Below are 27406 nucleotides of genomic sequence, written 5' to 3'. Positions count from 1 at the left end.
CATGAGTGAGCGCTTACATCTCAGGTTAGGGAGACGCCAGGGGACATAGAGGGAAAGAAAGGCGGGAAAAAAAGCATCCCTCCCGTCCTTGCCTGTCCTCTGATCTGAGTGATTAAGGCACCTTTGTGGATGCCTTTCTTCACAGAGCTCGCTGTGACAGGACTCTCCTATAGCTGGCAGGGAGCTGGAGAGCAGATGGCGGCTGCAGCTACGACGAGAACGCGCTCTCTGGGCGGTAGAAGAAGAGTGGCCTGTTTTCATTAAGCTAATGAATGTCTGGAGCCACTCTGCGGCTCCATGGCGAGCAATTTGGGCGTTAGAAAAGGGGCACGGTTCGGTGCTAAATGAGGTTTGAAACGATGCAATGTGCCCCCCATAGTCTCAACACTGATATCTATGCAGATATTAGACAGAGGGGTGTCGGGGACGCAGCACTGAGCACAAAGACATTTCAGATTGAACAAATATTCAGAGATAAAAATGGGGGCGAACTGATCTACTTACTTATGTTTCACAAAGTGTCTGCAGAAGGACAAACATTTTACTGAAAGCTTTGTGCTGGATACAAAGTAAAAGTTAGTTTTATAAGCTCTGCGTTGTGTTCCCTGAAGGACTAAAGGGCTTAAAGCAGAAGGTGCAAATCTGCAAACCGGCCAATACTGCAGAGGAACCATACATTTGAAAGTTGTTTTCTGTATTTGTGCTGCGATTGTGTTTAAAAAACGGTTTGTTTAAAGGTCTCTTTGAGAATTACTGCATATATAAATTACTTGAATAAACCACTTATGGCTCTAGAGGGACGCGTGTGAAGTCTCGAGTGAAACCTTGTGAATTTCCAACAACACAAAAATCTTTTCCTATGGTTCATTTTCACACTCTGTTTCACGTATTTCCCATCTGTTGAAGATGATGATCTTTTTTGCACATGTAAAATTCATGTGTTTTTTTTTTGGAAGGGCAGAAATGGCCTCAAGTGATGTCGACTAAGTCAAGGTTGGTTGAGGTTAAAGTTTGAAAATGAATGAAATCTGGCTGTTTGGAGTTAAAAGAAGTGAGCTCTCCAGACCCTGCTTGAGGCTAGGCGCTGCAGGCTACATTAGCCACTGCTGCTGTGACACACTGAAATATCAGACTGTACCGCTGGCAGCCGGCTTGCACTGCGGGTAAATGTGAAACCAGAGCTTATAAGGAGGAAGAATGTGTGGAATAAAAGAATAATCCTGGATGTAAAACTCTCAATCGTTGTTGCAGGATTGTGATTGTGGGCAGTTTGTTAGGCTCTCTATAGCAGCTTTCCCACTGGTCAAAAAAACAGCTAACACCCAGCCTTTTTGCTTGGTGAGAAAGGCTACAATCGGCATTCAGACCCGGGTCAAATGACTCTGCAGTAGACCCGGGTAATTATCACCGTTCGGCAATGATGAGAACACAAAACCCAGGTCAACACGCTAACAACGCCCCCTTTCCGACGCGATGCTATGACGCGCACACCTACAAATTCCGAACGCGTCTGCCCAAGCAGCGCTCGAACATCGCTCCAAATTTGTCTGCGCCGATTTTGTTAAACAGACTGAATGAGTAATAGATACAATAAAGACCACTGTAACATCTTCACTGGCCTCCATGCTGCTTATCAAAGAGTATAATGTGAGTTTTTTGTGCGTACTATTGTTTACTAACCCTGTTTCTGGCGCGTTTGTGACGTCAGATGGTGACGCAGCAGAAAAAGGGGGATACTTCATGGGCAATGGGAAAACAGACAATCAGCATTTACTTCCCGGGTCTGAAAAACCTACGTTAACGCACTCGTTTTGGTGGGAAAGGGTTAAAAAACCTACTCTGAGATCCTGAAACAGAGTGTATATGTACCCCATATGTATTCTCCAACTTTAATGTGGTTATGCCGGCAACTTTGTGTGTTTAAAAATGAATACAGGTTTCATAACAGACCCTCAGTTATCCCCCCCAAGCCAAACATGAATATTAAAGATGGCAGCGATTGACATTCATCTTCTCTTGGTGACAGACGGCGGTGACTTAGAGTCACGTATAAATGATTTAGAGATTTTGGCACAAAAGAAACAAGTCTATAAATATTTTAAATGTGTTATTTTGTAGTTCACACTTCATTGTAGCTGTTTTCTGTAAACTCTGCTGTTGTCGTCTGCGACAGATGTGGGACTCGTCGCTGTCGTAAGGACATCAACATCTGCATGAAAATGAAGAAGGACTGAACCAGGAGTGACCTGTGACATGTGAAACTCAACATCAAGAACTTATATTGAAAACTTGTAATAAACTCTGTTTCTGCTGCAGACTGTAGCACATTATCTTGACTTCATACCACATCAGAGAGTCAGAGCAGCACACAGGAATATTTTTCCATACACTTAAAATAAGTATACTTTCAGATATTGTGCACTCTCATGACCCCGATTTTTTCATGCTGCTAAATTTTAAGTTACACAACTCCTTGGAGGAGAAACACAACATAAAAAAGCAAACATCAAAGGAATCTCAGGATGATATATCGACAACACTAGCATGTTTCTGTGCTTTAGTATGAGGTCAGCTCCACAGAAAGCATGCAAATATTGAAATATCTCTACTTCAAGGTGCACTCGCCCTGCACATCTTATAACAAAAAACTTTTTTTGTTTGAAATTGTGCACAGTGGTCGCCTTTTAATGCAGTGCACTGGGGCCAGTCAAGATTTGCAGACGCCCTGAGGCACTTACTGCCAGGTTAGCGAGCTGTGCTATTGGGGAAGTCCAGGTCCTGTCTGCTAGGAGGATTAAAGCCTCAGGTAAAGGTTTATGCTTTAATGACAGCTAGGGTTGACGGCGCTGTGAGTGTGTTGGAGGACTGTGTGTCCTGTCAGCTCCACAGACATTAAAGACAGCAGATGAGTGCTTGTTTGGTGCATGTTTGACAAGCAGGGGAGATTTACTGTTCACCTGGTGAGCTCGGGAGAGAAGAATCTAAATAACCTGAAGGTTTTAAGAGAGGATGTCGGACAGCGTTGATGCTAATCAGTGGGATCAGAGTATTAAGGTATGACTTTTGCTTTTGATTTCCTTCTTACAAATGTGCAGTAAATTCACAAGTTCAGAAAGCAGCATGGGGGTCTGTGCATTTCTGTGCATAGTAAGGAAGCAATGTAGAGTTTTGGTGGTCATATGAGGAAAGAAAGAAAAAACACAACATGAACTGTTACATTTTTTCTTTGATCAGATTAGCTGAAAAGGTATGAAATCTTTGGGGGCCATGTTTAATGTAAGACCTTACTTTAAAATGTTGGCCTAAAGGATGTTGTCTCTGCTCAAAACAACAGCCTGCAGCCTTTCTTTTAAAGAAAACATGGCACCCTGAATGTTTAAAAGTATTTACAGTTGAAATGCTTCACAGTTATTTCACCATACCCTGAGCTGTCGCCCGGATGTCCTGCCCACACAGAGAGAAAGAAAACAAATATCAGGATTTCTGTAAAAAGCTGACAAACGACTTGAGCCACGATCAATGCGCACACACAGCCGGCGATGCCAAAGGGCACACAAAGAGACGCAATGCTACAAAAGCTGCTGAAGACCATGAAAGCGTTCCAGACAGGCTCGATTGTTTCGCTGTCAGAGCGGCAGCTACTTAGAACTCCTGTTAGAACAAAGAAAAATCAATTCATACGATCTGAGCTCTTTCCTTGCAACTCTCTAACAAGCCAGGGTCTTTAAATGACAAACCGCTTTAATGCTGTTATTAAAGAGAAGCTTTGTACGGTTTGCACTACTCCTGTGGCTTATTTTCACGTAGCGACCGCATCGGCCGTACAACTTCAATGTGTTTATTTTTAACAGGTATCGACACAGTCACTTACATTAGACATCATTTTAAACGGATTTGCAGGTTGGAGTTCCCTGAGACTGTGCAGCAAGATAACGTAGAAACTGAATTGAAGAGTTTTTGACAGTTACTTGTGGGTAACTTTTTGTCATCTGTGCACGTCAGTGCTCTGGCATCATAACAACGAACTCTGAGATGGCCTTAGCAACCACAGCCGCACACAGCGGAACATCACAAGTTAATTCAAACTTCAGCTGACCAGTTAATGTGTTATTTTACACCACAGGTGACTCATGCTTTAGATGTATTGAGTTTGAGTTATTGTGATGCGTTCATCGATTTGACTATCCTCTCTATTTACTCGATGTTTCCGTGGCATTACGTTATTTTAAGAAAACAGAAACAGAGACGACACGTTTGTAGCGATCAGCGGTGGCGAGTGTACAGTCCACTATTGTCATGTAATGTTGTCCACAGAAAAATGAATGTTCCAGCAAACTGTGTGTCTTACAATGTCTCAAAAGACACCGATTAATTAATTAATGAAATACAGCAGCGAAGAAGTAGAGTCATTTATTTCCTTGTTCGTGTACAACAGACTCATAACGCCCCCACACATCTGTGACCGTCACCAGTTAATTCAAGCACCGGTTAATCTGGCACACCGGGCGGTAAGCAATATTCGACTTCCCGTCAAGCATTGTTACAGAAAGAGAAACTCTTTCTCTTGTGATTTACTTGTTATTAACGGGGCTTTCCTTTGCCGACATTTCGACGTCACAATGTAGATTTGTAAGAAGTAAAAAATCAAGCTTTGTCAGGTCTGTCGTCGAGAGGAGAAGAAAACTTTGAAAACGCTCGTTTGTTGAACGGAGGTCGGATCGATCTGATGCATTCGAGGAAGTCGGGACATCTGAATGCTTAACGGCTCTCGTGGCACAGCGTCAAGGGAATTTATCTCAAGTTAAATTTTTGATCTAGAACAGATTGTTAGCTGTTAGCATGCAGATGTCTGTTTATAGAGATTAATAAGAAGCTAAAAGGTTGTCAAATGACGCTGATAGGAGTTGGGATGTCATTACGGCGGATAACGTTTTCTGCATACGCCGCAGCCTGCTGATATTTGTCAATATTACTCGGACTACACTTGCCTTCCCGGAAATCCACGTCCCATGTTTCTTTTGTTTCCCACCACATAAGCCAATCAGCAGTACTCAAATGTGTTATATCTATATAAAGAAAGTCACCACCGGTACCATGATCATCACAGGAACCCAACCAAAATGCTTTTGATGCCTAAACCTCATCACAGACCTGAGTGTAGAGCTGATCTTGGCACCCTGATGTGACAGTCCTGAACATCTATGTCAGACACCTACTCACACTACATAAATGTTGTGTTTTATTCTCTCTAAAAAACAGTTGTCAAGGCAGCAATTACGTTGTTACAAAAGGTTTATTAGGAAAGCAGATTCTTAATATTCTAGCATATTTTGGGGGGAAGTGTTTGGCGTTGGGCACGTAGCATTTCGTAGACTCTTCAGGCTTTTTGGCTTAAACAGCTGCTGATGCAAGAAATGAGTTTCATTAGAGCGGTGAACTGAAACGGTTAAGTTGTGTACTGTAAAACCAAAACAGTGAGCTGCTGAGTCAGATGATAATTCTCTATTAGGTCATCAGTACCACCTTTAACATCCACCTTATCATTTGATGCATTAATATAGATGAAAGCATATTTGATGAGGATGCAAAATGCATTTGTAAAAATAAAGCACGCCTCACTGTTGTCCCACATTAGATATTACAATTAGCTCTGATTTTCTCCAGCTGTGAGCCGCTCCTCCGTCTCTGCAGCATGCTGCATTGTGGGACAATAGTGTCAATCAACAGCACAAACAGACAGGAGAATCTGTGCCGCATGCTGACATTATACCTGTTTTGTCATATTTTCAGAATAAAAAGCCCTGTTAGGATCTTGTATAGAGCTGGGACGCTGTATATTTTAACTTTGCCAGGCATTTTATCTTCATTATATCTCATGGGAAGCATTGTAGCAGACAAAGTCATCACACAAACACTGACACATTGGGATCCCAAAGTGGAGCTGTGATGATATCATACAAGTGCTTCATTTTAATTCAAACTCTGTGCTCCCTTCACTGTATTCAGCACTTATCTAAGCAAAACACCTTTCCACTTGCTGGGCCTTTCTTTGGGACATTGACGTCTCTGGGCGAACAAAAATGGAATTTCTCTATGGGCCGAGCTGGGCTGCTGCGCTATTTAAAGGTCACAATAACCCAGGACCGATAAGCTCAAAATTGTGGCACCCACAAGGACAAAATACAATTTAATGTGTTGTGGGCTGTGAATGTACCTGCAGAATGGAGAGTTAGAGCACCCAGCAGAGGTAATATTTTAGAAACTAGCTTGTTCAGACGTGACAGCAGCAGAAGTATTTTCAATTTATTCTAATTAAAAAGGGCAAAATTCCTTTTTAAGCACATGCAGAATAGTCCCAGCACTGGACTCAGACAAGCAGACAGTCTCAGCCATTGAAAATCCATTTCATGCCCCAAGGTTATAAGATGCTAATCAAGCTGTCTCATTAAACAGCAGAGGATAAATTCTAGTTAAGCGATAATGGAAATGACGGTGCTGATTATCTTAATAATATTTTTTGCTGAGCAAGTAGTGATCTTTGCGTACAATTTCAAGACTCCTAAGAGTACTGCGAGTGTGTGTCCTGTTTCCAGGACGGGTACAGATGTACCTCCTTTTTCCCCCGTTAGCTGAGATCAGCTCAAGGTTTCATCTCTTTGAAGAGGAGATGGAAGATAAAAAAGTGATGGTGAGGTCACTGGAGCAAGAAACCAAGGCCAACTATCTTTATCATGACAGGCTGTAAAATGACAACAAATCTAATGTGCATTTTACAGAGAGTGGTGCACAAAACACACACGTCAGCCGCTTTGAATAATGCTAAGGCCGGCCTGTAACAGGATGCACCAGTCCTCCAAACAGATCGGTGCTGCAGCTGCAAGTTTAAAATTTCCTGCCAACCTATCGACAGAACAGACTGTAAAAACACAAACTTATTTAACTCTTAATTAGAACTTTTAATTGGGGTCAAATAAGGCGGGTTTGGCTCAGTATTTATGCTGTTTTGAGAAAACATGCGTATTTACCCGCCCTGCAGCAGGTAGCTTACAATAAATTTGAGATGCTGACAGCTGAGGTGAATTTATTATTCACGTTGAAGATTAGTGTGACATATACAATCTACTGCTGGTTTACCGAGGCCTTGTGGTTGATTGGCAGATGATTTTGTGAGAAAATAAATATTATATTCCAATCAAGATCAAGAAAAAATGAAATTGCGTCGCACAAAAGGGACCTGCACCCTGATGGATCCAATGGTACACGAGTTAATGGATCTGTCACATATTCATGATATTTATAGAGAGGATACAGGGAGATCTGATCCGTCACAGAGGCTTATAATGATATTGTCTTTGTATCATTTCTGTAACGTATCCCTTTGGAATACCTGTTTGATGTATTACAAAGATGGCAGATATAGTAAATGGCAACACCAGCTATGCTACAAACTGAATATAAATGGAAATAATATTCTGTAGCTGTGTCTCAATTCAGGGGCTGCATACTACGAAGGACAGACGCTACAAAAGACTTAAGCCCGGATCCCACAAGATCCGTGTCCGGCATGTTGCGTCTGTGCCGCGGTTCTAGTCGAGCCCTCACCCACAGGAAGCGTGTCTGATTTTTGTGCTTCTACCATGGATGAGTACACTACTTAATTAAAAGTTTTCTTTTTTCAAGATTTCAGTGTGTTGTTGTGAAAAAGGAAAAAACGTTTCTGAAATTTGAATGGGCGCGATCCACTCTGGAGGCCACGGCGCACATGGAACGCGCCGGAGATGGATCCTGTGGAATTTGAGGGTTATCATTCGTAGCCCATGGGGTTGTCACTTTCCCCAAAAATCAAGTTAGAACAAATTCAATGTGATATGGATTTAATTATATCAAACAGTAACTTCAACCCCCCACTACCTATCGGGTACGTAGTCCTACATACAGTGCTTCTGAGGTGCGTTGGTGTTGAGATAATCGGTTCTGTAGCACGGTCTTATACTAGAAGTGCAGCTATGCTTTGGGAAGAGCTAAGTGCGTGAGAGTGGGGAGGTAGAGCGAGTGAGAGAGAGAGAGAAGTGTGTCTGCACGAATTACGTGAAGTGTCGGGGTCCGGAGCATCTCTGAATTGGCAGATTCAGCAGTGAATCTCGGGATACATTGGGCCACGAAGGATGCACCCGATGGATCCTTCATGGCCCGGGAAAAGGAGGACGCACCGGAAATTCAATGTTTTCACAAAGGCCCGAAATAAGAGGATCCTATAGACATGCATTAATGGAGAGATGTCAGAGTGAGGGAGCTGCACGTGAACATGCACCCTGAGCAGTTAGGGGATTGGGTGCTTTGCTCAAGGACACCCCAACAGAGCCCAGGAAAGGAACTGGCACCTCTCCAGCAACCAGCCCCAATTCCATGCTTAGTCCGTACCGGGACTTGAACCAGCCACCCTCCGGTTCCCTACTGACTGAGCTACCGTCTACCTCGTCTATTATCAAGCCTTCGACGCGCCGCTGTGCGCCGAAGGCTTGACCTGACGCCTCTGACCTTGGACTGTTCAAAGAGTCTGGTTCTGCTCGAAGTTTCTGCCTGTTAAAAGGAAGATTTTCTTGCCACTGTTATTAAGTACTCATTGATGGATTAATATTTGGTCTGACAGAGTTCGGTCTAGACGTGCTCCATTTGTAAAGCGTCCTGAGATAACTTGTTATGATTCGGAGCTATATAAATAAAACCTGATTGATTGATTGAAGTTTTCTTTCTCTGACTCGGAGCTCGAGAAAGTTTCTGTCACTTACTTTATTACATTGTCACAAATTTGATTAACATTAACTCAGTGCATCTGAGAAATTTATGGGCCTGGGGCTTGATTTATAATTATCATCATCAATAAAAAGTTACCTTAACAATGAAACTACTGAGTATAACACAAAATTACTAAACAGGCAGGAGAAACACGCATGGAACAAACATGATTAATGAGCGCTTACATTTACACGTCAGACAGCCAGGCTGCTGAGCCTGTAACAAGCCAATGAAATGTAGGTGTCGTTACTGTTATAAAAAACACCTGCGCTTTACCTGCTATGAGACGTGAAAATGTCTGCCGGGCAAACAGCCAACAGCACCTACAGCGTCAGTCAGCGTAACATAAAGAATGATTTCATCAGTACCGCTTGTTCCACTCGAGGATGACATTAATCTTCCACGTGTCACCTCGTCACATCCGAAACCATGCAGCAGAATTCTCCCAAGTAATAATTTAATTACTTTGCATTTAATTACATGGCAGCAAGATGGCTGCTGTAAGCAAGAGTGAGTACTGTTAGACCGCTCAAACGTGAAAGAGCGGATTTATGACATGTGGTACTTTGCTCTGCCACCGCCGACAGGAAGTATGGCCAGACATTATTGAACGGTAGACGTGAGAAAAGAGCCGTGACACAAAGTGAGGTTCCAATATGAAGTTGAATAAAAGCAATTAGTTTGTGGCGCTCAGTCGGGCCAGATGTCGGAGGAGAAAGTCAAACATATTGATCAGTGAAAGCTGGCAGGAAGTCATATCTGTGTAGCCTCAGTGTATTTGTCTTATTATGTCCTATATTAATGTTTATCTGTTCTCGCCGCCAAAACAGCAAAATAATTATATACATGAGAAAGCAAAAAAACTGATGAAAGGATCTGTGTTTTATGATCTTTCACGCAGCTTTTAAACATTTTTGCACACTTTATGAGTTCAATTCTGAACACATTACGACGTTTTATTTTTATCAGATAACATGCTGTAACAGGTTTTCACTCGCAACTTGCCTAATATGGCACCTTACTCTGTGGCCATAAGCTTTAAAGTTAGACCATCTAGGCACCACCAGAACACCAACAGAATCAGTTGGGCACTTCTGGGGCCAATTAAGCTACAATAAATGTGAAGTATCTGGTTAGACTTTCAAAATAAAGCAGTTGCACTACTAACTAAACTTTTTTAAAGACCAGCTCCAGTCATGTTTTAAGACATATAAAATTCTCTGTTTGAAATAATAAATTGTGTCTGAAAAATACGTTTAATTTTCCTCCCAAGGCATCTCCTTGAAAATTCCAGAATATGCAGTCCCCGCCCACTATGTGCCACGTTTCTCCTTTGGTAAAATTACAGCCGAAAACAAAACACGTCTCTGCCATCGTTTAGTGGCAACTTGTTGAAACTTAGCTAGCTTGAAATGTAGTAATCAGTAGAAGTAACGTTAACGTTAGTAGTCAGTAGTGGGTTTGCAAAAATTACGATAACTGTTACAGCTGTCTCGCGCATCGCCAAAGTGGTTGCCATAGGTTGCACATAATGATATGCATAGCATCACCCCGTCCATTAACGGGATTGGCTCCTTCGGTTTGTGACATCACAAACCTGCCAATCTGAAAACGTGTTGTTCAGCCTGTCCTTGGTACACTGCAGTTTAAAAGCAGACAGGCCCAGCCGTGGAGATGACTGCTGATGTTGTCCCTGATATGTCTTGTAGCACATGAAGAACACCACATGGAGATGTTTACAAGGTTAAACACTTGATTTCCACTGGAGGGGGTCTTTGAATAAGTTAAGATTAAAAAAACATTAATATTGTTTCACATGGGAATCGAACCATGGTCTCTTTTATCAAAGTCACGTGTTTGTTTGAGCAATCCATCACCATTGACCACCACCCCAAGAAGACTGGGGTGTCACCTGACTTGAAATGCCCAATCTATAGAATTAGCTAGACAGGGTGCAGAAATAAAGCCAGCCTGGTCATATTTTAACACGATGGTGCCACTGACCAAGCTGCTGTATTTGACGACTTGGGAGTGAGAACACTTCTGCATTCGGTGTCCAGTCTTTCTAAGTTCTACTATACTTCCTGAAGTTTCTCTCGCCCTACTTGCTCACACTTAATCAAAGAGTTGCTTCATGTGTTTCCATTAAGTGAAAGTGCAGTGTTACCAAGATGTTTAAGATAGTGACACTGCAGTCTTGTTGGGTGCTGACTGTGCAATTAGGTCGTAGAAGCTGCTCGGACAACTGCTGCTGCGTCCCTCTGGACCGGCCTGCTTTGCTTACTTTGCAGAGCTCGGTGCTCCTATATTCATTACAATGGAGCAGGACTCTGAACTCATGTATTGTATTTGTGTTTTTTGTTTGCTTTGAAGTCATAAGTTTAATATTTCGATATAACTTTTTTTTAATCTCAAATATAGAGCATGTCTCAGACATTCTCAGGTTCCTTTTACTCCAACTCATTAACCATCTAATCAGGAGTTAATCACACCTGAGACACCACATAACTGAGGTATAGAAACCCTCTACAATCACTTTATTCGGCTCCCAATCTATTCTCCAAGAAGAATCAATATGCTGGACATTATCTGTGGGATACCTGCCTAAGAAGTAAGACTCAGTACAGGTATTGTAAGTGCATTACTTCATTTTATCCCTCTATGTAAGGCTGAGCTGTACTCTGCAAATGTTGCTGAAGTCTCAGTTAAAGAAAACATCAATTTTCACTATTAAGAAGTCTTTCCCCACAAAGAACATTTGCACAGAAAATGCCTAATGAGGCAGAAACACAAGGACAGAGAGATATCCCCGAGTCATTGTGAGTCTTCTGTTCCCAAGGAGCCAAATCAATTGGCATTCTTTATAGATTTGAAATCAATTTAATAGACTGAGGAGTTCCTGAACACAGCTTAATTACTTTCTCAACACTGATCCTGAGGAGGAAACAGCAAATTGATTTCCACAGAGCGTCCTGAGGGGCTCACTGGGCCAAAGTACACCGCCTGTGATCCTGAGGAGCAGCTTAAAGTTCATCTGTCCTCCTTGCTTCCTTTTTTTCTCTGCTCCTTCCCTAATAAGACAAACAGATCAGCAGCACAGAATCAACAGTACGGAACAAGTTGTGAGTGCAACACTTAAAGAACAAACTTCACCTGAAAGAGTGCAGGACTAAGCCTTAAAAGTGATCAGTGACAGTGTTTTGGTGAGTATAATACCCCTTTCCAACTGAAATTAATGTGTTGATGCAGGTTTTTCAGACCCGAAAGACCCGTGTCGGTTGTCTCTTTTCCCATTGCCAGTGGAGTATACTCCTGTCGGTCTCTTTTCTGCTGCATCACCGTCTGACGTCACAAACGCGCCGGACAGAGGATTAGTAAACAGTGAATCAGTGGCGACAAATATGGAACGGTGTTCGAGCGCTGCTTGGAGGGAAACGGGCAGAACTTGTAGCTAAGATGACGAGGAGTCGCAGAAATTACAGACGGAGCATCGCGCCACAAAGGGGGCAGAGATTAGCGCATCAACCCGGGTTTTGTGTTCCCATCAATGCCGACCGGAGCGGAGGCGATAGTTACCCGGGTCTACTGCAGTCATTTGACCTGGGTCTGAATGCCGATTGTAGCCTTTCCCATTAAACAAAAAATCCGGGTGTTAGCAGGTTTTTTGACCAGTGGGAAAGGGGTTTAGTAAGTAGTAACTTCCTGTCTTGAAGGTTCTCAGTCATCCAGGTAATGGTAATTCTAAGCTTAACCCAAAAGGCCACCAGTCAGTTAGAACTGAAGGAGCCTTTCGGATGAGAGGTTAAACGTCTTCAAGAACTTCAACCAAGCCCAGTTGCCTTTCAGATTAAGCTCAGAAGTAGTAACTCCCCTGTTTTTACCAGCGACAACAGCTGAAGATTTGTTTCAAAAGAACGCCTGGAGACAAAGAAAAAGTGTTGGCAGGTGCTGACTCAGTCAAACCAAAACCTTTGATCACGTTTGTTGGGAGAAGTTTTAAATTGTTTGCACTTTCCTTAAAAACAAACTGCCTCAGCAAAAGAATCTGAAGGAGGAGAAATCAGTAATATTCTCATATAAATGTTTTTTTAAGCATACAGAAAGTGTGCCATGGATAGTGAAACACTAAACCCTGGGCCTCGGGGTAACAGGAGTGTCAGTTTTATTTTAGGGACTCTTAAAATGCATAGTCTTTAAATATGCTTTAGACTGAATAACAAAGAGCAGTTGAGCATCGGCGAGCATCTAGATTATTAAAAAAAAACAGTTTTATGATATATCTCTAAATGAATAAAAGAACAAAACATTTACATAAAAATAGTCCTTGTAAAGATTTATGTTTATGCTGCTGACACTGATCTCTGTATCTGCCTAAAGGTACAAAACATATTACAGCAAATTTCCTTACAGTAAGATGAGTACACGACAAGGAAATATGTTGCAATCTGAGCCACTGATGCTGTTCTCCTCAGCTGCCTGTTGCACGAGTGTGAATGCAGACTCAGTGGAGCAGGTTTCCCTGATTACAGCGACAGTAAAGCCGCTTGGTTCTCCACTCACAGCTGTGTTCTGATGGAGCAGCCTCATTAGGCGACATTTCAAACTGACATTGCATAACTCACAACAACGTGTGCTGTGTCACACAGTGATTTATGGTCACCGTTCCTCACTGTACCCTTGAGTGCTTTAGTCCGACGAAAACTTTGTTTTTTGATGACTACGTCAGAATGAAGGAGACATGTCTGATGACTTTCTATGAGCCTGTTTGAGGCTCAGTGGGATTTTTAGGGACCAAAAACATAGTAGAAGGACATTTCAAAAATGGACAATGATAATTAATTAAACACTTTTTCCAAAGCAGCCCTGCTCTTCCTGAAAATGGTTATGCGCTTTAACTGCTGTAATCTTTGAAAATACTACAGAAGTCGAAAACTGAAGGAAGTTAAAGTTGTAATCTCAGAGATCTCAGTTTCGTTCTCTTTGGCGGCACCTGTGGTGATAAGCGGTAATTGCGGGAGCACACTTCCCAGATATCCAAACAGTGCTGCATGTGTGACGTCCACGGTTGGCTTCGGTTGTAACTCTTGATTTTCCTGGCTGACGGTCACTTTCCTTTTCAGACTGTTTGGCTTCATCTGAGCGTCGAGTTTGTTTCTTTTTCTTTGGATTTTCACTTATTTTTGAAGTTGTATCTGTAGTCATCCATCTTTTCTTTGTTTGTTCAGACATAGTAGATTACTGTTTACTCGCAACACTCATTGGTTCCAATCAAACTGTTGTATTCTCCCCCACAGTTTGCAAGACGAGCAAATCCTGTGCAAATTGGCCCAACAGTCCTTTTGTGTGTCCTTATTGCAATATGATATTAACTGTCTGCTTCTGTTTGATAGGAACAACACAGTCCCTGAACAGCCTGAACAGTGATGTGTCTTGAAGCAGCCGCTTAGCTCCGCCTACCCTCTCTGGCAGACCAACCACTGCTGGGTGATGGAAAACGCGTCACTAACTGGCTGGCGCTTGGGATTTATTTCCGTGAAAGTCGCCACAGACACCCAGTCAGTAATACTGCGAATGTAAAGGCTTTCATCAGTGGGCCATAGACTCAATCACCATTGTGTTACCTCATTCGGCGATAGATAGTGAAGAGGTGCAGTGTGTTTTCTTAGACTTACATCATGGACTGTAACTAGTGGAGTTGCCCCTGCTTGCCATTAGAAAGAGAGCAGGTTTAAGGCACTTCCTCATTAGCTTAACTTTGGAAAACCAGAGGTGACGCATATACAGTCTATGGCTAAGACGTGGTGTCTGTGTCTCTTACCTTTGGATACTGCTGGATTGGAATGAGGACTCTCTCGGAGAGCTTGATATTTTTATTGCTGATGATATCCAGGTATTTCTTCATGTCACCATCTTTTCTCCCTTCGTCACCTTCATGCTTTTCAATCTCTGCACAAAAACAACATAAGCAAAAACGATAAGCAGATAATTAGCTTGTTATGTAACTGAAAACACATCAGTCAACATCTTTAAGTGTGTGTTGGAGCCAAATGCAGCGTGGCAGCGGAGTGGTGTAATGCGAGGCAGGGGACACATTAGGACAAATTTAACTGTGCATTGCATCACAGAGTGACTCTTTTGCTTATTATTTTGTGTCTCAGCTGTAAATATGCTCGCATTGCAGACTTAATGATATGAGATTATCCCGCTGACTCCTGATACCTCTTTTACATCAGGCTCTGTAATCTCATGATCCAGTAATTCCAATCACAACAACAACAGAGGCAAACAGTAACACCCCGCTCGCTGTGCTTCACTTCAGTGCAAACTTGAGCTCTTGTGGCCTGTCAGATGTCTCTGATCCCCGCACAGCACAGGACTTGCGCAGATGGCGGATTAGACAAGTAAAACGTTTGATTGTATCGGGTAAAAGTCAATTGGGGCGGTTAAGATTAGATCTCTTATCTCTCATATTAACATCATATTTGCATATCATTGGTTCCAATCAAACTGCTGTATTCTCCCCCACAGTTTGCAAGACGAGCAAATCCTGTGCAAATTGGCCCAACAGTCCTTTTGTGTGTCCTTATTGCAATATGATATTAACTGTCTGCTTCTGTTTGATAGGAACAACACAGTCCCTGAACAGCCTGAACAGTGATGCGTCTTGAGTGATGCATTTTATAGCACTTGACCTGAAGCACTCGCAGGATAATAAGTGCTAGAAATGAAGCTAAATGTTTTTCAGCTTGCAGGGATCCTTTTAATTAATACTCAGTGGAATTACAGCCATTAGCCTGCAAAACACTCGCAGGACAATAGAAGACTTTCCTGAGCCAAACCGAGGACACGTCAGTGACCCCTCAGCTATATTGAAGCTCAGGATTTCATTTGTGCTGGAGCACATCACCCTTATCTGAGCTGTCAACTGCCAGCGCACCAAGCTGTGAGGTTAAAAATAACTCTGGCCACTTGGACATTTGATCGCAGAGTATAGGTCCGACAAATAAATGGCTAAAATGTCTTAACCCATACTTAGTGTATTGTTTTATTTTCAATTTCTCTGCTTTTACTATTGTTCAGACTTAAACATTGTGTTGCATCATGCACAATAGGAGATACCTCACAGAAATTCTTCTCTCTAAGCTAAAACCTGCACAAACTATAAGAAATGGACATAAAACAAAAGCAGAAATCTCAATTATTGTGGATGAGAAAATGTTTGTGGAAAAATGATCGACCCGTTTTTTGTGGGGCCTTTTTTTATGCCTTTATTGAAAGAGAGAGGAGAGTGGGTGGTGTTGGAAACAAGGCAAGAGAAAGCGGGGATTTCACATCTCAGGTGAGATTGTACCCGTTTCAGTCAACAACAACAACGACAGCAGCATGCTAGCAAACGTTAGCCTCAGAGCTACAATGTTCACCATTGCTTAGATACACTGTCAGTTTCTCCGTCTCCTTCTCTTCTTCTCTCTCTCTCCCTGGCTGTTGTCATTCCAATCAGAAAGTTCTGACATAATCATCCAGATTAAAATCCCAGCAAACCCTCCTTCTGACAATTTTCCTTGATGTGACCTCCTGGACATCCATTACTCCAGCTTAATGATCCCTTTGTCCCCAGCAGTTCCAGTATTGGCTCATTACAGTGTGTAATGGCCAGTGGTTCCAGCTTTACACCATGAATTAAGGCCATTTGTTTGATATGGCTATTGTCTGTGAAATCACAGAGACTGAACTTCAACAGCTTGAAATGCGTCCGTTTATTCCAGCGTAACACAATCTCTCTGATTGTGCCTGATTGTGCGAGGAAGATCGCTTGAATTGGGACAAGCTGTCTACACTGTCTTGCAGTTTTTCTTTGCAAAGTGCGAAAAAATTCAGTCATCACATTGGACGAGTTTGAATGAATGTTTAAAAATGCCTTTCTGTTGACACTGAAATCAAAGGCTATAATTCACCTGCCACTGGGTGCAGACTGTTCGGAAAATCACTTAAATTACAGGTAAACAGAAACAAAGATTCCCCAAACCTTTTATTCCCATTAAAATTGCTGATTCACACCTCCTTACGTGACACGTTAACACAACACACATTTCCCAGGACAGGATTGTAGCTATTTCAAGTCACTACGACAACAGACTACATACAGTTGGCTCACTCCCTACACACCTTCGCATGTCACTTACATATCTCCACCATTCGTTTTTGGTGTCTCTTTTGAGTCTCTGAAATATAAAGTCTGGGTAGTTTATCCTACATTATGGAAGTACAGTGGCTGCTGAGACTGAGACCGAACAACTACTGGACTCTTGACTGCATGCGTAATCATTAACTGTTTTGTTGGACTGTAAACCTAACTGGCACCCCAGCACGGGGTCTAACCGTTACAGCATGAGCTAACAAAATGTGCCTTTAATAGCATGTATGTGGCTTGCCTTAGGTGATAACTTCTTGTGGTTTGTAAGCAACTGCACAGAAAGCTCTATAAATTGTTCAGTAGACAGGGTACTACATAGCAACAAGATGTAGGGATGTCAAAGTTTTGGCTGGACTGCCATGAAATCTGATGCCCACATTAGTGTTTCTTCAGTATGAACTAAGAGCTTTTTTGTCCACAGGTTTATGACCAAATACCTACAAGACTAATGACATTCCCATCCGACTCAGCTGTACGTTCCCTGCCAACACAACGTGGAGCCCAAATGGGTCGTGCCTGGACCCGCTGGGATACCCAACTGGAGCCAAGCCAATTTTGTCCTCAGTTTCCATGGTGACCCCAAATGAGTTAGCCCGGATGAGTTGATGAAGAATCCTTAATGGGAACCATAAAGAGCCCATATTGGTAGAATATAGGCCACTTGGGACCCACCCAAATGTTATGCCAAATTCCAGCCGATGTGTATTCCTCTGGGTTACCCATGTGTGCCTCAACACCAGCCCATTTCAAAGCCCACTCTGAGCCAAGGTCAAGTTGAAGCCCACCTAACCGCTTAAAGTCCATGTGGGCTCCTCTTGGACATTTTGGCAAGGTTGCGTTTAGCTCTAATGAACAAATGTTCGCATGGTAAGACAAAGGTCTCAACACCCACCGTCTCTCCCAGTTTCTTTGCAGAGCATGTGCGACTTTCAGTAGGCTAGGTGAAACCTCCCCGCAATATCAGAACAAAAGTATGGGGAGGGGCTAGAGTGAGGGGAGATTGCCCAGTGCCACTAGTTAATTGAACGCGGAGGGCGAAGTGGGTTGCCAAATATACTACGACCACTGTGGGTGCTTTGGGGCCCGAGCATGTGTGGGAAACCCTGGCAGAGTTTGGCGCTGGTGGGTGCTCGGGCCCCAGAGAACCCAGCCTATGGCTCAAAGCACCATTGCTAATAAATGCAAGAAGAGCACCAGACGTTTCAGCAAATGCCCCGAAAACAACAGACTTTTCTGTTTTGGTGACAAAGCTTTGTAACAGCTGTAGGAATTATAATCAAAGGCAGGAGTTTAGCGTGGTTATGAAGCCACAAAGTCTACACAATGAGGAGGTTTTAGATGAATGGTTCAACAAACATTGGGCCTTTAAATGGAGACCATATTTCCTTGTTTTCTTTAAACCATGACCTTTTCCTTACCTTTACCTTGTGGTTATGACTAAAACCATGAAAATAGAGCTTCCCTATTCTTAGTCAAGTATCTTGATCCTTCCATTTTATGCCTACACCTTACACAACCTAAACATAACAACATAAAACTGACTGAATCCAAGTTCCAGGTTTCATCAAGCCTTTGTTTCTTGACATCCTCAAAGATTAGTTCTCGACTTCTGCACATGAAGGAGAATTTGTTTCGGGTTCTGTCATCAAATCTTTCACATTCAAATAGGCACAATGTTATTTGAATAATGGTGTTTTTATAGCCCATGAAGATGATTCTATTCTGGCACAGTGCAGAATGGGAAACACCTTTATTCTGGTCTGCAGCCTGCGCGTGAACCCAGAAGAAGATTGTGTGTGAGTGAAAGAGACAGACAGGCAAAGAGAGAGAGAGAAAAAGGGCTAACAATATATAGAGATCTGGAAAAAAATAAAACGTTCACACTTGTAGTATCATCATTGTCAAAAAATGTGGCAGAGAGAGACGGGAGCCTAAAGATCAGAGGCGCGCGAATGTGCTTTGAAGGTCACTGCTTTCAGTCCTCACACAGGATGAAAAAAATCTCTTTGGGGGAAGTGAATGAGTAAAACACTCTCAGAGACTATTCTCAGGCTCTTGATCCCCTCTGTTGAGCTGCCCAAACTGCTTCAGCTGAGCAGCTCAGCGGCCAAGAATATGAAAAAAAAGAAAACACTGAGTTAACTGGGCAGCTACCAGATAAATGTGTGCAACTGTACGAGCAATGTGCTCAGTCAGCCTGCGGGGGCTTAAGGTTAAATACATCTGCTTTGGCCGGTGTGCAGCAACACAGAGCTCCAACACTGAGGAAGTGTTATATAAAATAATTTATCTCTTCCTGATAAAGGCTTCTTTAAACTTCACCTCCAATAAAATGTTGCATTTTACTCAATTTTGTGCAGTCTATGTACTCTAATTATACACTCTGTTAATATGGTATGTTGGTATTTATTTACCTTGTAATGTGCATCTTTGCATTTTATTTTCCTCTTGATGTTTTATGTTCTCTTAACTTTTGTTATCCATACTTTGCATCTTATTATTGCTGCACGCTGTCCCTGCTTTTATGTTGATTCTGTCTGTTTTCATGTATTTTCAGCTGTGTATCTTGTATGAAAGGTAATACACAAATAAAGTTCATAATTACTTGTATTATTCGTAGTCTTCCATGAGTGCTGATAAACAGTGTATCACTCCACCTCAGCCACATGTTCTGAATACTGTTTATTAACGTTACAGCAGGCACGTGTGAGTCTACATTAATGAAGCTGGTATCTTTAAATCACACAGCAGACTGGTTATTTCACTGGTTGATGATCAATTAAAACATACATATAAATGTACATGATAAAACAGCTGATCTGTGATATCGTATAATCTGTTCCAATCCACCCTGAGGGGTCCATGGAGGATGCTCCATTCATAGCCTGCGTAGACTGTTAAAGCCAAACTGAAAGAGACGGTCTGGTCTACCCTTGCGTCACCAAACGTCGCTACTGTCACCTAGCAACAGGTAGCTAGCAAGCTAACTAGCTAGCTTAACTAACGTCACGTAAGTTAACCTATTATTTTAAAGATAATTTGTCTCAAGGGCCCTTTCGTTTTCTTAAACATGTGTAACACTAGCTACTCGATTCAGTTGAAACCAAAACCTTTGACATTTTAAAGTGTATTCCTCGGCCGTTTAAAAGTCCGCCATTTCGTTTAAATTGGTGTGTCTAAACTGGGAAACGGAGGACGCATTTGTCGGCCGCATCTGAAGGAGCCTTCGAATTGGGACAGCCTTCGACGCGCTTCTGTGACGCAATCGGCCTTCTAATACGTCCTTCGAAGGCTGCAGCCCCTGGACTGGGACACAGCTAAAGACACAGAGTGCAGGGCGATGTTTGGGTTGCTTGGCAACAAAAGTCCAGTTTCACTTACAGCTACAGCAGGCAGCAACATTATTTCATAATAATTTGGTTAAAATAACACATTTTGGTCGTTGCATTTCCCTAACAATATTAAGTTGAAATGATTGCTGCTCTGTGACTGTGTGTAGTGTTCAAAAATGTGACTGGTCTCAATCAAACAGCCAATCAGGGTTAACTTTCCAAGTAACTAGCCAATCACAGCAACTCTGTACAAACTAGCGTCATCCAGCTTCCACGTGACTTGTGTCAGCAGCACGCACGCAGAGGTTGTGTCAGTCAGGAGCTATGGCAACTTGCGTTGCGTTAATTTCCTGTACCTCCTTTGCCGACAACGGCATGTACTGCTAAAGAAGCACAAAGAATGAAGAGCATGGAGGAGAAAACAGCTACAAAGAGAGCGTGAAATAAAAAGAGGGATCAGACGAGTGGGAGTGTAAGGGGCTGAAGAGTGAAGTGATGCAGATTTTGCCCTGTTCCTTCTTGACAGGTAACTGTAGCTCTCATGGTAACAGCTACTAAGCTCCAACACCTAGAGGTAAAAAGGTGGTCCACACAAGAATCATAACTATAATGATAACTGTAGAAGTATTTGAACATTTAGCCAGCATTAAAGTCTTTTTGGAATAAACAGCATCTGTCCTCTTTCCTTGCCTCGGTGCTGCAGAGAGACGCACCGCACAACAACAACTTTAATGTGATATTGCTTAATTATTATGTATCCTGGACACCATAACAATATCATAGAGATGGACTGTCTTTAAGTTAAATCTTGCCAAACTTGCACAGAATCTAATCCCAGCAATCTTCAGTTCACTAAAAGCTCCAGTATCTAACCAAGAAAATGCTACAAGCACAGATGTCCTGCAGTCATATGCTACCATCAGTATAAAGTAGCATATATGCAGCTCAATAAGAAGAAAGGGAATGGGAGCTGCATCATTTGTGGGAGATAATATGTTTACTGCTCGGCTGTTTATCCTCACATCACAGCTTTATTGGATTCCAGTTGCTGTTTGCCTTACAGTCCGTGCTGCTAAAACATGCAGTTTGTTCTTCAGCTGAATATGAGCTGTTTGTTAAATGTGTATGCTTTCATCTTGAAGATGGTGCGATCAAACTGTCTCTTATACACTGCTGGGGGGTTGATGTTGTTGTTTTAACGATCGGTCAACGGAGAAACATGGATCCAGAGAAATCTCACACACAAAAATACAGTCAGAAGACTGCTCACTTCAAAGAAGCCAAACTAAATGAGCTTCTTTGAATATTCAGAAGAAAATTTGAAGGTTTAATTAATTCCCACACTGTTTGCACTAAGAGGGAGTGATGAGATTCATCTTCATGCTCTAACAGAGCAAACTCAGGCTGTCCTGCAATCTGACATGTGCTCTTTGTAGACAAATAATGCACACAGTAAGCATCCCTCTCACTTTTTTTGCACTCTGCACCTTTTATTCTGCAAAGCTGGCTGAAAGACGGGAAACCTTGAACAACTTGCAAACTGATGGACGAGCATTAAAGATAAACTGCACAAAGTAAAATGCTATAAAGGCACATTTGAACTCCAAACTTCAACCAGGTTCAGGTGCTATACCTTCCTACTCCTGACTCTAACACCTAGCACATAGCACTTATCCACTCGTTTGTTTTAAGCTCACTTAAAAAACAGTCAGTTACTTTGTGTTTCGAGATACTAAAATACTGTTTTGATTTTTACAATGCTAAAAACCAATAAACTCTGAATGGAGTGATTAGAAGTATGTATGCTTTATTCCACCGGAGGCAGTTACACCGATCGTAAGAGGCCAAAAAACAAAGGCTTTGTTGTTCACTGATTTTGTCTAGTTACTGAATTGTAAACCTGAAAACCAGACTTCACAATCGCAGCAAAAATTAATCAATCTAATCACTTTTCAATAACTGATTGCTTGTTCACAATAATAACATCCTGCATAGCAGACTGTACCACACGAGGACTTCAAGATGATGACGCTGGACTGATGAACGTAAATGCATAAGGGTCGGAAACATGCACCACGCTTTGGCCACATGCTGCTTGTGTTTTTAACCGAGCTGCAGAGGTGAACTGCCTTCAGCTGTCGACGCGGTGATAAGGTATTAAATGACGAATGTAATTATATTGTCATCTTCAAATTCTCTGCAGAATGTGCAATCGAAAGTGAAGTGAAAAAGTAATTCCAATTTATGCAAACTGCATATTAAAAAGCAAACGCAGTATACACATTTTAATGATGATGGGGCTTCAATACTCATCTATTTATTACAACTATTTACAAACAGAACAGGAGGGAAAACATTCTCCAACCTCAGCTCTATAGACAACAGGACACATGGTTTAAAACATACAATTTAAAGGGATAGTTCAGGGTTTTAAAGTTCGGTTGTATGAGGTGCTTATCGTTCAGGAGTACACTTACTACTGTTCCTACATGGAAGCTAAGCTAGGCTTTTTTCATCAATATATTTATTGAATTTTTTTTGTACAAAAATAGAAATATAATACAACAGGAACAATACAATCAATCACACAAGGTACATTCAATAAAGGCGCTTGAGTCCATGAGAATCCATCAAGAGCAATCTTACCAGACGGTGATCATACAGAGGGTGTAATTACGCTGCTCCAGACTCGTTCATTAAAGGAGATAAATCACTGTTCTTAATGTACTGAATGCAACGTCCCCACACTTTCCCAAACAATTATTGTTTATCTTTAACAGTGTATGTAATTCTGTCCAACACCACACTTTCAAACAGCTGACACATGGCCTAACACACTGCACGGCTTGAGTAGGAACATAATATCCTCTAGTCTCTGTCGTGAACGGCACTTTGTTGTTTCCATAATATTGTATTTTCTGTTGGCTCTTTTGCTAACCACTTGTGATACCGTGCACTGCATGCATATGTAGGTATACAGGGCTGTTGTGCAGAGTAAGACATAGTGCTGAGGGAAAGGTCTGTCGAGGTGAAGCAGTGACAAAAATACACTTACACTGAAATGTTTGTTTAGATGTCGGACTCTTTTCAGTGGCTAAAGTATGTGGTACTCGTGACAGCGGCGCATAGCTTAGCTTCCGTGTAGGAACTCCGGCGAGCTTCTCCTAACAGGGGCCGGGCTGACTGTTATCTACTGTACGTCTTACACTTACTATTGATAAGTACCTAGTACAACCCCACTGCAAAACCCCCGAACTATCCCTTTAATACACATTTGATATCACATTTGGCTTAGATATAAAAGTTCTTTATTACTGTAATAGCAAACACCTTTAATTTAACACGTGATTTATTATATTGGGGTGACATGGTACAGCGTGTTTGAATATAGTGTGGGCTCAGTGTTAAATATGCTCATGTGGAGTGAATGGGCCTTATTGCATATTTGCACGGATGCATGCTTGTTGTAGAGTGCATGCTCTTTAGTTTGCAATGGTATCTAGTTACTTTTCTGAGCTGTGTGCATTATTCAGCACCGCAGCAATGACCGCTTTATGTTATTTAATAAAAATAAGTTATATCTATTTATTTTACGTGTTATCATACATTTATATTTTATTTAGAAGGCTGAAGTAAATATCTACAGAACAGTATCTGAAAGAAAAACAGCATGGAGCAGCACAAAGTAGTTGCTACTGTCACTTTAGTCTGGTTGATGTTCATTTTAATTCTTTTGGTTGTTTGTTTTTTCATCTTTTATTTATGTTGTACAATTAAATGTACTGATTTTTTGTTTCAACAGTAATAATCGTTAATTAATTGCGCCGTTGCAATGATATAGTAATAAGATTGATGATAATGATTGATTTTGTTTTGCTCATGATTGTCGTGCATATCTCCGTTTTCCAGCCCTAATTGTGTTCACTTGGCATCCTGCTCCCCGTGGCACTTTATGTCCCTGTCTGATGAGACAATCTGTGTAAATGTAATTACTGGTATGTTGGATGAAACAGCACATTAGCCTCCATCAGCATGCAACGCTTTAATGAGATTAATAACAAGCAAATCGCGCCTGAACCAAACTACTAATCACATTTTACAACTAAAAATGTGGTCTGTTTTATTTGCCCCCGACGCTGTGATGATCTAAAGGCTCAAATGTACCTGCTCCAATCACTGCCAGTCACTTAAACACTTCAAATCTGTCACTTAAATGCACAATCCAATGCAACAGCAATATACGTATGAGTATACTTTGATTTTCAGCATCATAAAGACAGCTGTTTAGCTTGTTTCCATAGCACCTGATGCCACTATATCATGTATTTTTCCCTGGTATATTTATTTATTTATTTATCTAAGAAAAGAAAACATTTACGTCTGTCCATTCTTCTTTATTATTATATCATTCTGGTAATATTTGAACATTCACAAGGCACGGTAACATAATCTTCCATCTAATATCTATTGTCTGAGTGCCGCGGCTTCGGCTCATTTCTGTTACTTGAAATGCTCGCGACCTTGGAATTTAATCTTATTCGACCCGTGCTCTCATTGTAAGTCACTCTTGATAAGGGTGTCGGCTAAATGCCGAAAAAATGTAATGCAATGTCTCACTTTCCTGGAAAGTAATTTTTATGTCCTTTTGATAGGTCATACCGCACGGGGGGGTGTTTATCTGTCGCTTTGAGCAGGGTCACTGCTGGATACTGAGCAGGGGATAATGGAAACACTGAAAATATGAGCAACAGTTTTATAAACAAGAGAGAGAGAGAGATTAAATGGAAATCAATTCTTCAGAAGGGAGCACCACTCTGCAGTGAAATATCATCCGGACCAATTGCAAGAATGTAAGACATGTCTTTTTAATTATAGTGTCTGACTGAGAAGAGGGCTTGTGTGCATGTGTTCAGGAATGCCTCTGCAATTCTGCAGTATGTATTTGTACATTGATCCTATTCTGCAACATGTGAAAAAATGGAGGGTAGGATTTACAATCCCTGAACAGTCACACATTGAAGCTTAACTTCTAATTAATGGTCTTCATTATCTTCTGATTATAACTAAGGCTAAAGCTGTTGCGGTGTTTTCTACAGGCTCATGTTCTGATTCCTTTTAACATAAGTTAAACAATCATGGCCCAAATCGTGTGTTTTTTTTCTAGCCTACCGCAGAATAACAATGCATGCAGAAACTGACCCACACTGTCTTAACTACATCTCTCTTTCTTTGACCATTTCTTCCTCCTGTGCGTAAGAACCACACAAAAGCACAGCACAGGGCTCAAGTGAAACCTCGACAATAGAAGAAAGGCAGAAAGCTAGAAGAAAAGAGAACAAAACTCTTAGAAGTGAACTAAAGACAATGTGGTGTTTCTTATAGAAAGAAGACTCTGCGCAGGCAAGCTGAGATAAAGTTGTCTCACTAAATGGACCTTAATATGTGAAACAATGTGGGCAGTGATTCTCAACTGTACTCCTAGTGGTGCTTTGGAGAACTGCAGGTGATGCATGTTAATTTATGAAATATCAGTCGTCGAATTCCAAAAAATTATTTAGCATAAAAAAGGTTAAAAAAAAAAAAAAGTCAAATAAGTTAAGTTAGATATTCCTGTTTTGACTTTGCAGTTTGTCGCATGGTCAAATTCATGTTTGTTTGTTAGCTTGTTAACGTCTGCACTGAGCCAGTTTCAAAACTAAATCACAGACAAGAAAATGAATTTGTTGAGCAGCATCTTAAAGCTGTAAATAAGAAAGACGTGAAAAACAAAAAAACCCAGAATCTACAAAATACCATCAATATCCTTAAAGGGGATACATTTTAGCTACGCTCCTGAAAAGAACAAGCCGTTTTGCCTTTCAAAGGTCAGAGCTTAGCCACGATTGGCTGACAGTATTTGGAGTGACCGCACCCAAAGTGGTAGAAAACATGGCTGCTCGAGGATCGGTTATTCTGCCTTATATATATGAGCCAGAATCGCCAGGAGGTATTGGAATGGTAGGTTGAAATCTTGACAACGACTTGACTACAAGCTAGTGCAAGAAGGCAGCCTGAGGAGAATGACAGTGAATGACGATTGGTCGATTTCAGCAAAAGCAAGGTTCTACGTAGAAACTTGCAGCTGTTCTGAACGGACCATTTCAGAGGCGACCTTTTTAAACATGTCATTCTGGAAAAACACTGAATTATGCAGTTTTTACTTTTTCACTGTGAACAATAAACAATGAACAAAATGTGAAACTCATGAAAATATGAGAATATCCATTTAAAAGAAACATCCCCTTTAAAAACACATTTTAATGCTCGTGTTAAATCCTCCTTTTGTTCTTTTCTGCAGGGAGAAACTCGCCAAAAGTTGCATGAAGGCAGCACACAGCATAAAGTTTCCTTTCACTTGCAAGGTTGTTGTTTAGTAAATCAGACACTCATGGCGAAGTGATGCATTGTACTTCTTATTCCTGTTTTTTTTCTACCAAAAGTATTCTGCACTGGTTCTTGGCTGAGACAATAGTTCAAAGAATAAATTATTGAACAAAAGAATCACTGATGTAGACAAGAACAGATGTAGGGGTTTCTTATGTTTTTACTCTCCTATACTTCACTTGACATAAGTCGTGGTGTCCATATCTTTACTCATATTTTATTCAGTGAAGCCTTCATCGTTCAAATCTCACGCAGATTTGTTTGTATCGTCACTGTGCCTCGCACCGCAGCACAGGAGGAATGTGAGATATCATAAACCCTGTCAGAATGCTTAGCGACGACGTAAACTAGGTCTGGTGTTTTGGAGAAAACAATATGGAGAAATGTTCCCTTAATCCTAAAAATGGAAACACAGCATACTTAGTTTTTCTGAACAATGAATGTTCTGTCTGTCCATCAAATGTGTCACTCCTGCCTCCCTGCCTGCTTTCCTTTTCACCTTATTAAGAGTCCTGTCAGTTTCCATGGTAAGACAGGGCTACACAGGGCGCAGGAGAGTCTTGTGAAGAAAACCACTGGGATCTATTTGAGGTTTCCTTGTCTTGACTCCAACATGAACCTACTTTTAAAGCTTTTTTACTCAGATTTAAGTGCAATTCAT

General features: G+C 41.5%; 1 protein-coding gene across 3 annotated transcripts in view; it reads right to left on the bottom strand.

The window, feature by feature from the left end:
• The window catches only part of khdrbs2 (KH domain containing, RNA binding, signal transduction associated 2), a 90490-nt gene that overhangs the window by 57443 nt on the left and 5641 nt on the right, over positions 1-27406 (bottom strand). For all 3 annotated transcript variants that reach the window (XR_011307829.1, XR_011307830.1, XM_069659171.1), the window contains exon 2: positions 14615-14742. Coding sequence is in view for 1 of the 3 variants with exons in the window: in XM_069659171.1 (XP_069515272.1) it covers positions 14615-14742 (128 nt within the window). In the remaining 2 variants the exon portion in view is untranslated. The remainder of the gene's footprint in view (positions 1-14614; positions 14743-27406) is intronic.

This window comes from Semicossyphus pulcher, unplaced genomic scaffold (genome assembly GCF_022749685.1).
Source record: "Semicossyphus pulcher isolate SPU_LCO1_2020_fin unplaced genomic scaffold, fSemPul1.0.p SCAF_12, whole genome shotgun sequence".
Classification (NCBI taxonomy): domain Eukaryota; kingdom Metazoa; phylum Chordata; class Actinopteri; order Labriformes; family Labridae; genus Semicossyphus; species Semicossyphus pulcher.
The sequence above is the reverse complement of the archived record's forward strand: the minus strand, read 5'-3'. Positions and strand labels throughout refer to the sequence as shown.